At 45.3% G+C, this 14,649-nt stretch overlaps 1 protein-coding gene across 2 annotated transcripts in view; it reads left to right on the top strand.

Moving 5' to 3' along the window:
- LOC119163990 (uncharacterized) overlaps positions 1-14,649 on the top strand; it is a 95,327-nt gene that overhangs the window by 44,921 nt on the left and 35,757 nt on the right. For both annotated transcript variants that reach the window (XM_075870823.1, XM_075870822.1), the window contains exons 5-6: positions 7,689-7,922; positions 13,387-13,545. In XM_075870823.1, coding sequence (XP_075726938.1) covers positions 7,689-7,922; positions 13,387-13,545 — 393 coding nt within the window. The remainder of the gene's footprint in view (positions 1-7,688; positions 7,923-13,386; positions 13,546-14,649) is intronic.

Here is a 14,649-nt window from a genome sequence, read left to right as displayed (position 1 = left end):
ACTTCATGAAGCAGTGTGCTACCTGCTGAAGGATTTGCTGTATGCTCCAGGGTTGTATGAATAAATAGAATGCACAAATATTGGTGCTAAGAATGAATTATAAATAATGCAAGAAGGTGAGAAGGAAAGTTAGAAATTCACATTACGCGAAGGTGGGCAGTGACAATGAACAGTCCTAGTTTGTGACGTACAAATATGCACTGTATTATTCACCATACCTTGCCTGAGCCGGGGTTGGCTGTCTAATTCATATATGCACATAATGCTTGATCCATACATTAGGTGTGTTAGAACAGCTGAATGCTTATGGAGGGATAAAAAAAATACGTAAACAGGAGCTGCGTGCTCAAGCTGACGTTTCTTTAAGGCTAGAACGGCTAGTCTTGAAGAAAAGTGCACTGTAGTGTTGAACGTCTAGCCCGAAGAAGACGAGTGCACAGTGCACTTTAGCCTTTCTTAAGCGGTTAGCCTTAAAAAAAAAAAAAAAAAAGACGAGTGCACTCTAGCCTTGAAGAAGACATGTCCACTTGTCGAAATGTTGGCTTGAGCATGCACACCTCTGTTTATGGATTTTTTCTTTGTAAACTGTTATCTTCCTTTTGCTGCTATTTTTTTTTTTAATTTACAAAAGAGTGGGAAACAGTCTGGAACGCGGCTAAGCTAAGTGGAGTGATCAAATTCACATTAGGTGAAGGTGGGCAGTGACAACGAACAGTCCCAATTTGTGACGTACAAACATGCACTGTATTATGAAATGTTTGGCACCAACAACCTAAACTCAAAGTAGGAATTCAAAGGGAGGAGAATAATGGTGATTTTAGCGGGCATGAAAAATTGGTTAACTTATCCTAGGAGCCAATGAAACTAAACGGCCAGTATTAACGCTACGTATGACATAGCTACATGGCAGTGTGGCACGGGCTTCCGTGAAGCCATATTTTAAAGGGGTACTGATACCTTTTTCAGAGGTGTTTTGACGCTGCCTTACAAATCTCTTGCATACAGAGGCTGCTCTGAGCAAGTGTGGGGCTCAGCGAATGCTGCTAAGATACTTTGTTTTGGTATTCAAGCCAATTTTCTTGAGGCGTAAACTAGTGCCATCGGCACTAGTTTGATGTCAGGCTACAGTACCGATTTTGATTACTTCAAGCCCCTGTATGGCTATTTGTGATGATGTCAGGCTTCGAACTTAGAAAATGGCCACTCGTGAGCACTGACAGAACCACGGTGCGGCGACACCATGGGAACGTCGCAATATTTTTGGAACACATGACGAGAAGCTCACATGGTGTTGTGACGTCAGGGTACAGTAGAAACTGAAAGCATCTGTTTAAAGGACACTAAAGTAAAAAAATAACAATTTGTCAGAGTGAAAGCTTAATGTATGCCTACGTCTAAAATCACAACATTATCAACAACAGTGCCCTACTTACTGAAAATTAAGGTAAATGCACAGACACATGCACCACGAGTAGGACATTCGCAAAATGATCCCGATGACATCAAAATTACCACCTAAAATTTATCTCTAGTAATCGAACTAGCTGCGCTAAACAACAGGGTGTCTACCAACCTGGCAAACCTGGAAAAGTCAGGAAAAAGACAGGGAATTTCTGAAAAATTGGCCTGATCATGGAAACTGGTGGTAGTCTGTGCGTTGGTCACAAAAATAAACATTATTATTGATCAAAGCTTATACAATTAAACCTGGATATAATGAAATTGATAAATCCCCAGAAAAATTCGTTATAAAGAGGGTTTTGTTATACGCAGGTTCAGTAGGAAAATTCGGAAACTAAACGAGCAAATTAATCAAAAGAGGGACTGAAAGCTAGAGCTAACCCAAAACACTTATTTCACACTAAAAAACTGCGTTATTATTATGGTAGCATTTATAAGGACACTCTCGGCAGGTTTTTGCTGTTGCTGCCATGTTCCATAACAAATCCAAATGATAATGCCCTGCGCATTGTAACTTTCACAAGCGGGTAAAAGAGCGCTAGCGCTGCTGAAGCAGAGATCAAACAAGTCGGCCCATCCCTATTGCCTGGAAAGTGCATAAAATAACATCTCCCGCCTGTTAGAACTGCTGTCGAATGCTCAAACAGAAAGTAAACCACTCGTCTTGAACGAGCATAAAACTTGGCGGGGAGGGGAGGCGGAGGCTCGCTCGAGTAGCAATAATGAACTTGGATTTTAAGGGCGGTTGTGATCGCTGGTGCGCTTATCTCGGCGAGTATCACTGCGGTTTCAGCGTGGAGGGACTGTGTGAAAAGAACAGTTCTCCCTGGAGCGGCCGTATTTGCTCACACCAGCGTTTTGTTGGAGTTCCGCGATATCGGATCCAAAAGAGTTGGCTGCCAGCCTTACTTCTTATAACATTACAATTTCTTGCTATCGGGTTCATTGCATCGCATTCAACGCACTGTAGTCTTGTAAAAACTAAACGGCTAATCGCGAAAGCTATTAGCCTGTAAAAGCGCGACGCAAAATGGAAGTGCGTGACGAGTCAAGCACCGAAGATGCGTCGTCACTGTGGTCTCGGAGAGTTTCTGTCAGCGCCTCAGCTCATATCCCTTCAGTGGTGACGACACAGTTGTCCGAAATTAAGAAAAGTCACAGTTTCGCCGCAAGGGTGAGGCAATGAATGCGATAGCGACAACAACTTGTAATGTAACTCTGGGAACGGCAAGCAGATGGAGATGTGCGGCGCGCTGCTCACGCGCAAATGACGCACGAAAACAACATACAGAAGACGAGAGCGAATGAACAACGTTTACCGCTGGACACTTGACGCGCTGTTTAAACAAAAACGAGGCATGAAACATAGTCACAGGTAGATACGAGTGCCCCAGTTGTTACTTCGATGTGTTTTAAATGCGCGCTCTTTTCGCAAACTGCAGCGAGCGAAGCAATGTTTGTGCACCTGGAAACTAAACGCAATCGTTCCGGTCGAAGTCGAAAGTGCGCAATTCTCATTACGGAAGGACAAGCACGCACACATGCATCTAACCCCCCCTTCCCCCCCATTCGCAGCGCAAAGTACGCGGGGAGGTAGGTGTGCCTCGGCGCATCGTGACAAGATGGGCACCGAGCGCGGGCGTCTTTTTTTTTTTTCTTGAGTTTTATATATATAGATACGATTACATATAAGGTGATTGACGGCGGTGGTAACGGAAAAAACTGGCCGACACTGTCCATATAATTACCACAATAAATATCACAATAAAAATATATCACAATACAATATCACAATAAAAAAGTAAAGCTGAGCGTTGTCGGGAGCTACATCATGCACGCGCAGTGAAACTAGGCATGCGCGAACGGCGTCGAAAACGAAGAGCGAGCGACACGGACACCGTTACCACAAAAAATATTCGGTAAAGTGCCCTCCATATGCAGCGCGGTCGCGCATATATGACACTGACTAAAGGCAGGGAACTGCCAATGCGCAAAAGTATATATATTTTTTATTTTGGTTGAAGTGGGGGGAAGGGGGCACACACGCTAATACGTCCACGGTGGCAAGAACGGCTGCAGCGGCGGCTCGTTGTGTGCAGGCCCGCCTGCCCGCCTCGCGCTCACCCCCGTGCAATAACGAGCCTCGCCTGGGGGGCCGTGCACGTCGCTGCCACTTGGCGCTTTGTCCGCAGCCTTGGAAGATGCGTACTCTTCGCAAAATGCGGAGGAAAATTCCTAGATGGTCCGTGGGAAAAATTCGTTTTATCAAGGCTGTCTCCCGCTGTTAGTTTTTTACAAAGAGGTCGCAAATAGGTGTGCCTGTATGGAGCATCGGCGGGGAATAGAAAAACTTCATTAGATCGAGGAATTCGTTATATGGGCTTCATTATAAGCATGTTAAACTGTAAAACCACTCCTTTGGCTGCAACTTCAGTGCTGCAAAACCGTTCCTTTGGCTGCAACTTCAATGAACAGCAAGAAGATGCGTGAAAAAGAAAAGGCAGTGGGTAACTGTTGATTTTTAGTGTATACCTGAGTGGATACACCTACCAAAAGAATGCAAGTGGGTAACTGTTGATGTTTAGTGTATACATGAGTGGATACACCTACCAAAAGAATACAAAGTTTACTGATGTTTTGGCACCCACTGTGGGAACCTTGTTCACAATAATAGACATAAGAAAGGCACAGATATTTAAGTACGCCTAAGTATGTGACGTAGGCACCAAGACTACATTGTCGGAATTGCCCCATCACTCCTGTTCAGCGTAAATGCAGTTGCATTCCAGCTGCAGGCAGGTGCAAGCTTTTCTTTGGCCAGAACACGCACTCTTGACCAGTCAGTTTGATTACCTGTAGATTCCACGTGTTTAGCGAGGGCATATGAGGTCACGTGTTGTTTCCTGAGGTCATATTCGTGTTGTTTAACTTCTTTCTTGAAATCAGTGGTATCACCAATCTACTGGTTGTCACAATTGTGGCAACTTTTTCGCTCTGCAACTTGTCCGTCACGTTGTCTAAAGCGTCCCTTGGCTTCCATGTCCCTACATTCACTGTTTTGAAGTCTGTTGCTTCTACGTATTGCACAGCATATCTGACTTTTCAACTACAACATTACACATGTCGGTGAATTTGTGCATGTTTGTCTTGACCATGATTTCGGCTCGGCTTGAAAGCCTTCTGGTTCAGATAGAACTGCCATGAGCAGAGGCTTGCAGGACTGCGTGATGCCTTTTAATATTATTATCACCATCATTGTTATTATTGGCAATGCAACAGCAACAACTTCAGCTACACTCTTATTGCTGGTAGCTCGCACTTCAAGGTTAGAGTTCGGTAACTTCACCTAAATAAATCTGTAATTAGTTTTTAGCATTATGTCCATAGAAGAGTACAGAAACGAAGGCAACCCGCCTGCATCTGTGATAAATCTGCGGAATTGAGGGAGCTGTTGCTACCAGATAGATTCCTTTTTGCCAGCACATATTCAAATGTCATCGCTTTAAATGCTACCCCTAGGTTTAATTGTAGGCATCTGAGGACTTTGTTGAACTCCAAGCGGCATAGTCCAGAGAAATAAAACATCAACATGGATGTGCTCGTTGTATAAAAAGAAAGAAAATTATGCAGCGTGACTTTGTTTTTCACGGTTCAAGGTTTACAAAATACATGCGTAGTACATAGTTATTATTATTTTTTTGCTTAAAAGTATATATTAGACGTGTACAATTTAGGTAGGGATGCAAATTAATAGTAAATACAGCAATCCAGGTCCCATTAGATCCAATCCACATCTTAAATAGTATACTCAGTAAATACAGGTATTTCTAATTCAATGCAATTCACATCCTAGGTGACCTGGGCTGTAACCATTATAGTGAACTAGAATATACTCCAGTAGCGGAACCGGCCGGGATTAGGTGTTCCCCTTTTACACAGATGCCACGAGATGGTACCACTTCTGCATTTCTTAGCAGCTTTGGCTACATTGTAGGACTATCATGGGCTCCTCCAAATTTTCAGCTGCGGTTAATTTTAACTCGTGCGTTTGCATTCTGCCAAACAGCCAACCTGCTGATTCTGGCTCGGAGATGCCTGATATACATTTTTTTTTCATATTTACCGCGTGTGCGGAGAACATTCTGAGCATTTGCGGTACATTTATTTACTTATTCTATAGGATTGCCTGATTTTTTTCACCACTCTGGGGTCTGTTTCCAGTGCACACTGTTTTTCAAGCAGGTCACGGAGTTTGTTTTAAATCATGATGGAAAACGTAGAAAAGTAAGGGAATATTTGAAAAGCCGATTGGTAGACGCCCTGAAATAAAGGACCTTCCATGCATCAAAAACAGTAATAAAATGCTGCTTGTTCGTTTCAGTTTGCTTCATGAAAAAAAAATAAAATAACCGCCGGATGTTACAATGGGAAATTGCGCGAGAGGTTCAAAAGTTAAATTTTCGCCTGGTTAAACTGGACAGGTCCAACCATCTAGCGGGACCCAGTTGAACCAAACACGCTTGCCATCTCGAAGGACATGGCAGGAAATTGTTCAATGGCCGTTGTTGCTGCTATTGGTCCTGTTGTTTTCGCTCGCTGTTACTAGTGTCGGCGGCCGCGCAGTAAAGCTGGGCGACGTTGTGCACGGCAACAACTCGCTCTGGAACTAGATTATGGCACGTTGTACATGGAGCAGTTGGTTTACCATCAAGCTTTAGTCCATGACCTTTTTTTTTTTTTAAGCACTATGGTGTGGTGGTTATCACAAGGTCTCAAGGAAAGCACCTTTAATTCGGGAGCTAGGGATGATAAAATGTTATCGTTCATGGCACTGCTTTTTCGCCTCAACATTTGGCCTGAATGACTTGGTTTGCCATATATCATCAGTTAGAACAAAATCCACATCTTGTGGCATTCAGTCAGTGCATGGTCGAGCTCCACACTATCAGGTGCCTGAAATTCTGGGCCCTGGTCGCTTAAATTTTCTTTGGTAAACCAATTATCTACAATTGTGAAGTTTGTGAACAAAGCAAATCTTCATTGTGGCCAACAGCACGACTAATAGGGACAAAGAAAAGAAAATGAATGGAAATGTATCAGCCAGCCATCCATTGCCTTAATGGATAGCAAAGTTTTCTTTTTAGTCCACGTTTTTAGTTGGTGGACAGCACATAGTTGCACAGAGTATTTCGGGTAATTCACTTTGTAGGAGCAAGGCTTGGTTGGTCACAATGTTCTCTGTTTGTGTTCTTCAAAGGCAAAGTCTTTTATTATTCTTACACAATAAAATGTTGTTACAGAAAAATATACAGATGAGGGTCCCATTACTCTCAGTTCAAAGTCAACACTGCGCTGTGCGTCCCCTTTTCTTTGTCTGGTGCACGTTAATCGCGCTGTCAGCCATAGCGAATTTATACCAACTCACTTAGCATCCGATCCTACTTTCAACGATGATTGGTAGGCATAAATGTCAGATTTATTGTGATAGCCTTCCTGTATCAAGCGCTGGCCATAATCACATGCATCTTGGCACCGATCAGGTTTGAGAGCGGGGAAATCGGTGTACCAATGTGCTGCAGCCTGTCTGCCTGCCACATACTTTGCATGGGATGGTGCCCTTGCAAGGATAAATTTATGATACATTAGGGACATGGCACCAAATAGATGACTAATGATGAAGGGTCCACAAAGGATCACAGCCGTGCCATTTTATTTGTTGCACAGGAAAAGGGCAAAGGACACTAGGACAACTTATTTTCCATAGAAAAGTACTGCCCTCTCTCTCATGCGACAGGCCTATGATTAAAAACTCATTTTGCGGTGCTGTTAAAGAAATGGGATATGTCAGCCCTGCCTGCTAGGCACGCTGCCCGCACCTGTCTGTTCTAGTATGTTGCACCCCAGTAGGTTCTTTCACTTGAGTTGGCGTTTGTGTTCTGTTGATGATCAAGGCAACGCTGCCAAGTTGAAGACAGAAACCGGGGACGACACAGGTGACACGCGTTGTTTGTATTCTCCCTGTTTTTTGTCGTCTGAACTTAACGGCGCTGCTTTTATCATTCACTATGTTCCAGTAGCCCCGACACAAGCTCTTTTGTGCTCACTCCTCATGTCTTGTGTTCGTGCTTGCACCTTACGTCCTTTCATCATGAACACATTGTGATAAGTTATACCAATTCCCAATGTCGTGTCTGTTGCCTGGTGACCACGTCACGCTATTCCTGCAGGATTTTGAGTCAGGCCCTCCGCGTCCACAACCACCGTTTGACCCGGACCGCAAGGATCCGCTTAGAGACGTGCCCGAAGGAGATCTGCCGCCGCGTGGCAAGGGTGATCATCCGGAGGCGGATGCTGAGCGACCGCCCCGTCCAGACTCCCGCGAGATGAACGAGGAGGACATGCGTGGACGACATGGTCCGGGAGGACCCCTGCCGGGCAGGAGCCCCCCGCGAACATTACAGGCAAGTGAACTGTGCTTCATCATCAGCTTGACCACACCCAGTGCAGGGCAAAGACCTCACTTATGTTCCGCCAGGCAGCTTGGTCCTGTGCTTGATGCTGCCGCTTTACTCTTCCGAATTTCATCTGCCCACCTAACTTTCTGTCTCACCCACTTGCCTTTTCTTGGAATGCAATCTGTAATCCGTAATGACCCGCGGTTACTTTGCCTTCGCACTATGTGCCCTGTCCATGACCATGTCTTCCTCTTGATTTTGACTATGATGTCCTTAACACCCTTTTGTTCCCTGACCCACTCTGCTGTCTTCTTGTCTCTTCAGGTTACACCTATCATTTTCCTTTCTAGTCCTCAACTCAAGGTGGAACCTCTTTGTAATCCTCCAGGTTTTTGCTCGATAAGTACTGGTACTTAGCTACGGAGCAGTACTGCACTTGGTTCATGTTAAATAGCTCTAGTCATTGCTTCAGGTTTCAGTCTCTACAAAAAAAAAAAAAGGGCGGAATTTCGGGTCCTACGATTTCTCAGCACTTCTGGTGGTGACGGAGCAGTTATGTATTGTGTTCTGCTGCTAAGCATAAAGGTGTGGGCTTCATTCCTTCCTACAGTGGTCGCGTTTTGGTGGGCGCGAACTGCAAAAACATTCTTGTTGATAGGTTTGGTAGCTCATTGAAGGAACCGCAGGAGGTCGAAATTTATTAGGAGTTTCCCCACTATGGGTTGCCTCATAATCGTATTGTTAGAACCCATTGGTTTGGTTAGTTTTAAAACTTTAAATTCTATATAACCATATGCAATGAAACTGTATCGTCAATTCTGTAATTACCAGCTGGCCCAGGGGCTGATATTGATGTCGGGAGCTGTTGGCCACAACTAAATTATACCTGCCCAGCCACATTTCACTGTGACTTCTCAATTCAGAATCGAATTTGAAAATGTTCATGTGCTTCGATTTAGGTGGATGTTGAGATCACCACTTGGTTCCAACGTCGGTGCATGCTAAAGAACCCCACATGGTCAAAATTTCCAGAGCCCTTCACTACGGCGTCTCTCATAATCATATTGCAAGATGTTTCAGCGCGCGAACAAAGGAAAAAGGACAGGGTAGACAGAAAGAGCGCTGACTTCCAACTAACTTTATTTGACAGAGTGCCAAGAATATATACTGCTAAAAAGAATGATAACAGAGCATGAAGGTAAAGGCACGCCTAATCTACACATCAGTAACAAACACGTGTGACAGGTCCTCTATTGCCTCAAAGCCCAGCTAGGTAATCACGTTCAGCCTGTGATAAAGCAATCGATGATGTGCTTACACATTTATCTCCTAGCAAGTGTATTTTTTCGGCTTCAATAATTTCTCGGGTAAGCTGATCCCTGTGCCTTGCCATTATTGAGCACTGATCAAAGAGAGGGGTGCACCCACAATTTCGGCAATGAATGCCAAGATGCCCTCGTACCACATTGTGCACATTGTTTCGGTGTTCTCGGAGGCGGTCATTTATGCACCTGCCGGTTTGCCCGACATAGATGCACCCACACGTCAGTGGAATCAAGTAAACGACTCCCACTGCGCATGGGATGTAGCGTGTCCTGTGCGCGACAGAGCACGAGGCAGAATTTGCACGAGGTGCATTGACCCGTTTGCAAAGCCTCTGCAATTTTTCCGGGGCAGAAAAAACCACAAAAACGTTGGCGTCTCGAGCAATCTTTTTTAGCCTGTGTGATACGTCGTGCACGTAAGGCAGTACGACAGGCCGGCTCTTTCGGACACTGTTTCGCTTATCCGGTTTGTCGCCTTGCTTCAAGACAGTGACCAGCTTTTCCGCCACCGAAACGAGAACATGCGCGGGGTACCCAGCTTTGGTGAGCCGCTCTACTTGTAGAGCAAAGCTGTGGTGTACCATGTGGGGGCATGACTTCTTTAAGGCATTGACAAGGCAGAGGTTAGTGATGCCCCGCTTGACCAATTTAGAGTGAGCCGAGCTGAAAGGCAGAAGAGGCTTGCCGCTTCTTGGTTCATACATCCAGCAAACATGTCGGGAGTCTAACAAAAGCTTCAAATCTAGAAACTTCAGGTTGTTATCAGTGGGTGATTCATGGGTTAGAACTAGTGGTTTCAGGCACTCTCGGAATTCATTGCCGAAATTGTGGGTGCACCCCTCTCTTTGATCAGTGCTCAATAATGGCAAGGCACAGGGATCAGCTTACCCGAGAAATTATTGAAGCCGAAAAAATACACTTGCTAGGAGATAAATGTGTAAGCACATCATCGATTGCTTTATCACAGGCTGAACGTGATTACCTAGCTGGGCTTTGAGGCAATAGAGGACCTGTCACACGTGTTTGTTACTGATGTGTAGATTAGGCGTGCCTTTACCTTCATGCTCTGTTATCATTCTTTTTAGCAGTATATATTCTTGGCACTCTGTCAAATAAAGTTAGTTGGAAGTCAGCGCTCTTTCTGTCTACCCTGTCCTTTTTCCTTTGTTCGCGCGCTGAAACATCTTGCAATATGACTACGCACCAACTAGCCCAAGTTTCCACTCTTGTGACTCTCATAATCATCTTGTGGTTTAGGGACGCAGGGGTGAGACAGCTGTGCATATTGGGCATTTTTGATACATTTCGGTCTCCTTGCGCGAAGCTGCACCAAAAGCATAAAAATTAGGAAAATTGCACCGAACAGCTCCAAAACAGCCTCGAAAGCTAGAATTTTGATACCAACGTCAGCTTCAATGGTGGAAAAAAGCCGAGTATACTAATAAGACGTTCCCAATCACTTTTTTTTTTTTACTTTCACCTTTCTGATGATCAATGCTCCCGTAGTGCTGCCGTAATCTCCTCTAAAATTGTAAATATGCGTGACCCTGCAAAAGTATGCTGCCGTGCATCAAGCGTGCTGCTTCTACTAGCTACGGTTTGTGTTCTGGTGCCACTGTCGCCTATCAAGAACCACCGAGTCGGGTGGCAAGCGCACCGGGGTTGACTGTCAAGTTCTTTATTGTACGTAGCGCGTTCCTCGGGTCGCTGCGGTTTTCATGTCAACGCTGCTGTGTGAGGTCACCAACGCGTGCCCGTTTGCCATGAGCGAGTCACTGTAAACGTGGAGTCATTTCCTTGCATCCGACGAGTCTCTCGGATGCTCCGGCCCGTGCATATGGGTTATCAAAATGGGTTCCGTGAGCGACAGAATGCGTGCATCCCATTCCCAGTTTACGCCCATTAGCTTCTTGTTTATTTAGACAATCGAGTTCTCATTGCATTTTGCATTTAAAAAAATGCCGTCGCACGTGAAATCCGCACATTGGTGTCTGGAGGTAGAGAGAAACACTTGGTTATTTGTGAAGCCGTGGAGACAGAACGCACGTTCAAACCACTTTAAACGATACTAACGGGTACCTACGTGCTTTATTCGTGACTCATGACCCGTCGGCGATCACGTGGCACAGATGAACGATGATTTGCCGCTGCTCCATTTTGTAATCGAAACTCGCGGCAAGTGCTTTACAAGCTTTTAGGCTTTGCTATACGTTCGATCAGTGTTTTAGTCGGCGGCCGTTCCATATTGTGACTGGCAAACTTCACTTTCTTTCCTTCTTGCAATAACATTAACCTCTGTTCATTTGGCGGTTCGTTTTACAGGGACACAAATTTTTTACGTGCACTGTACTAGTCACGAAGCGTGCGGCAATGGCAAGTCGATATATTATCGGAGTTCTACATTGACGGTGATGACCTACGATAATAAAGAAAATAAAACTGTGTGGAGAGGCGTTATCAGTACCATTCCTTTATGACTTGGTAACATACACATGCGCTTTATGTGATACAGTGCAGTCCACTTATAACGATATCGAGAAAACCAAAAAATATGATCGTTATAACCGGTGATCGTTATATCTGGACTGCCGCCAAAAAATCGTCGCCGGACGTACCTTTTGTAGCTCCAGGCTTAATTTCGCTCTTTTCACCAATTAATAAATATTGTAGATAGTAGGATGTCAAAAACAAGACTTTATTTCTTACTCCGAAGAACGCATCACGGGTTCGCTGAGGAAGAGAGACTGACCGACGGCGGGGTGGGAGCAGTGGGAGGAAGAAGCACAGCCAGAGGTACACAGCCGGAATGCCAACGAGGCCCCGCCCCGATGCCGCCGCGCCGCTTTGCTTTTCGCTTTTTTTATTTTCTCTCTCTTTCCCGCTTTCGTTCGGCAAGCTACGAGTAGCTTGCCGGCTTGCCGTTGTAGAAGGCGGGGAGCCGCGGAGCGCGGCGCTTTGCTTTTCGCTTTTTTTTTTTAATTCTCTCAGCCTCTCCGCGGTCGACGCGCGGCGAGGCACAAAACGTGACACAGCTGGCGCCATCTGTAGCGCGTCGCGCCAACTCGCGATGCTCTCCTCGGCTTTTTGAACGGCCGGGACGCGCTGCCGGTGCTGTGCTGCAGTGGTGGCAGGTACTCGCCTACGCTAACTTTTCGTCTTGTCTCGGCATAGTTCGTTTCAGAGGAACTTATCAATCTAAATGTTACGATTATTCTGAATGAAACATGCCGTCCACGGCAAACTTTTCATCGTTGTATCCGATATGCGGTGGATAACATATCGTTATATATGGTTTTTTTCCCCATAGCCCCAATGCATAAAATGAGACTGTTAAGTCGACCCATCGTTATAACTGATATATCGTTATATGTGGTATCGTTATAAGTGGACTGCACTGTAGTCGGTGCGGCGAGGTTTCTTGGTTCTCGTGCAGCACTCTTGAAGGTGGTTTCGCACGAGGTGGCCGCGAACGGCGGTGTAGCAAGCTTTTGTTGTCTGGTAAAAGCTTGCAGTACACTTGACGATATCATGTTAGGCTTTTCTTTAAGCGAAGGCCCACTGTTACGTAACTACGATTCTTGTGCAATCACAATTTTTGATTTTTTTTGTGTGTGAGGTGTTTCTCTTTTAAGTTTACTGAGAACCTAGTTTTCAAAAAAACCCTTTTCAAATATTTTTTAACCTTAACATTTTACAACGGTTCGATAGGCCACGGGGTATTAAAAAAATAGTGCAGTTCATACCTGGCGATAATCTGTTCAAACACTTCTTTCAAAATATGTTTCAGTGTTATGTGTATTTTCAGCCAATTGAAATATGCACTGGTGCCCCCGCGTTGCTAAAAGTTTGTCTTTTCAAGCTCCCAGGGCGGCATATTAAGTGCGACTACCTGCTCCAAAGCAAGGTTCTTCTGCTCCCAAATTGAATTTTTGCTGCTCCAAAAACTGCTCTCTGTTTAGACTCGGCCATTTCAACTTATGGGGACGTAAAGACCACACATATTATTATTAAGATTTCGGTCCTCGCTGCAGACGGAGGAGCGTATGTGCTCCTCTGTCTGCAGCCCAGACTGAAATTCACTGGGAGTGTAGCGGCTGCTCTGACAGGGTCCGTCAATAATGTGTGCCTTGTTCTCCGTGCTACAGGATGCATTTGCCGAAGATAACTGGGACGGCTTTGACGAGAGCGAGCCGTGGCCACCAGGCCCCGACCGTGGGCGTGGTCCTCCACCCCCGTGGATGGGAGGACCGCCAAGAGGAGGCCCCATGCAACGCCGGCCACCGAGGGGGTTTCTCCCTATGCGGGTGAGCAATCGTAGTGCTGGTGTTTTGTTCATTTTGGGGAAATGAGAGTGATAAGTAGTCAAAGCTGTGGGGCATGTTTGAATGTGAGAGTATGAGTGGAGGGGGGGGGGGGGCATGAGATAAAACTCCAAAATTCACACTCGATAAAACTCCAAAATTTTTGATGAAAGCAGATTCGTATTCTTCGTGAGAGTTTTTATCACACCTAAAAATATATCCACCGAAAACTGTCTCAAGTGTGCTTTAAAAATGTTTTCCTGACCCTGAGTCGTGAAAAGCCACCTGAAATGAACACACTCTCAAAATAAACACACCCCCAACTTCGGTCCTCAAAGTTTGGGTTTTTCTTTTCCCCGCGTAATAAACGCACCCCTATATTCGTCCGCTGCAGTCCTGCTAACAGACACCTGGTGTCTCCCTGCCCGTTGGATCTCTTCCGTTTTTTATTATTACAGTATAGACCGCTCATAACGTAAGTCGCGGAACTCGCGAATATCTGCACTTTAACCAAAACAACTTTTTTCAAAGGCCGCACTTGCGCAAGACGTGTTGAGCATGCAGCTTCGTGTGTCCAAGAATCGAAACATGCGATGCGTGCTTGCTAACATTTAAATTTTCGAATGTTAAAGGAATTTAACGTCCAAAGACACGCGTTGCCAATGAAATGATTGCGGGGGGGGGGGGGGGGGGGTTGACAAATGAAAGCACCATCGCGGAAATTTGCCAACTACCAGACCGACTTGATTATGCGCATTACGCAGAAACTATGTCGAATCACGCCCAGAATTTGATGCGTTGAAAGATGCCAACCACTCGATTTCACGGGCGCGCACCCGATTAAGACATCGCAATCGAATCACAAACCACTGTTTCAGGGCTACACCTACCGCTCTCGTTTTCATTAATGATGTGTATCCCTTTCCGTCAAGTGCAGCCACCGCAAAGAGTTTCTTTGATTTGGTACCAAACCGCAACGTAGATTCACGCGATCGCTACCGTTATCGTATTTACTTGATTCTACCGCGCCCTCGATTGTAACGCGTACCCGATTTCCACCATGAAAAAAAAAAAAAGACATAAGACATTGATTGCAACGCGCACCCA

The sequence above is a fragment of the Rhipicephalus microplus genome, chromosome 8 (genome assembly GCF_043290135.1).
Source record: "Rhipicephalus microplus isolate Deutch F79 chromosome 8, USDA_Rmic, whole genome shotgun sequence".
Taxonomy (NCBI): Eukaryota; Metazoa; Arthropoda; class Arachnida; order Ixodida; family Ixodidae; genus Rhipicephalus; species Rhipicephalus microplus.
Note: the sequence above shows the minus strand (reverse complement) of the source record. Positions and strands in the feature narration are given on the sequence as shown.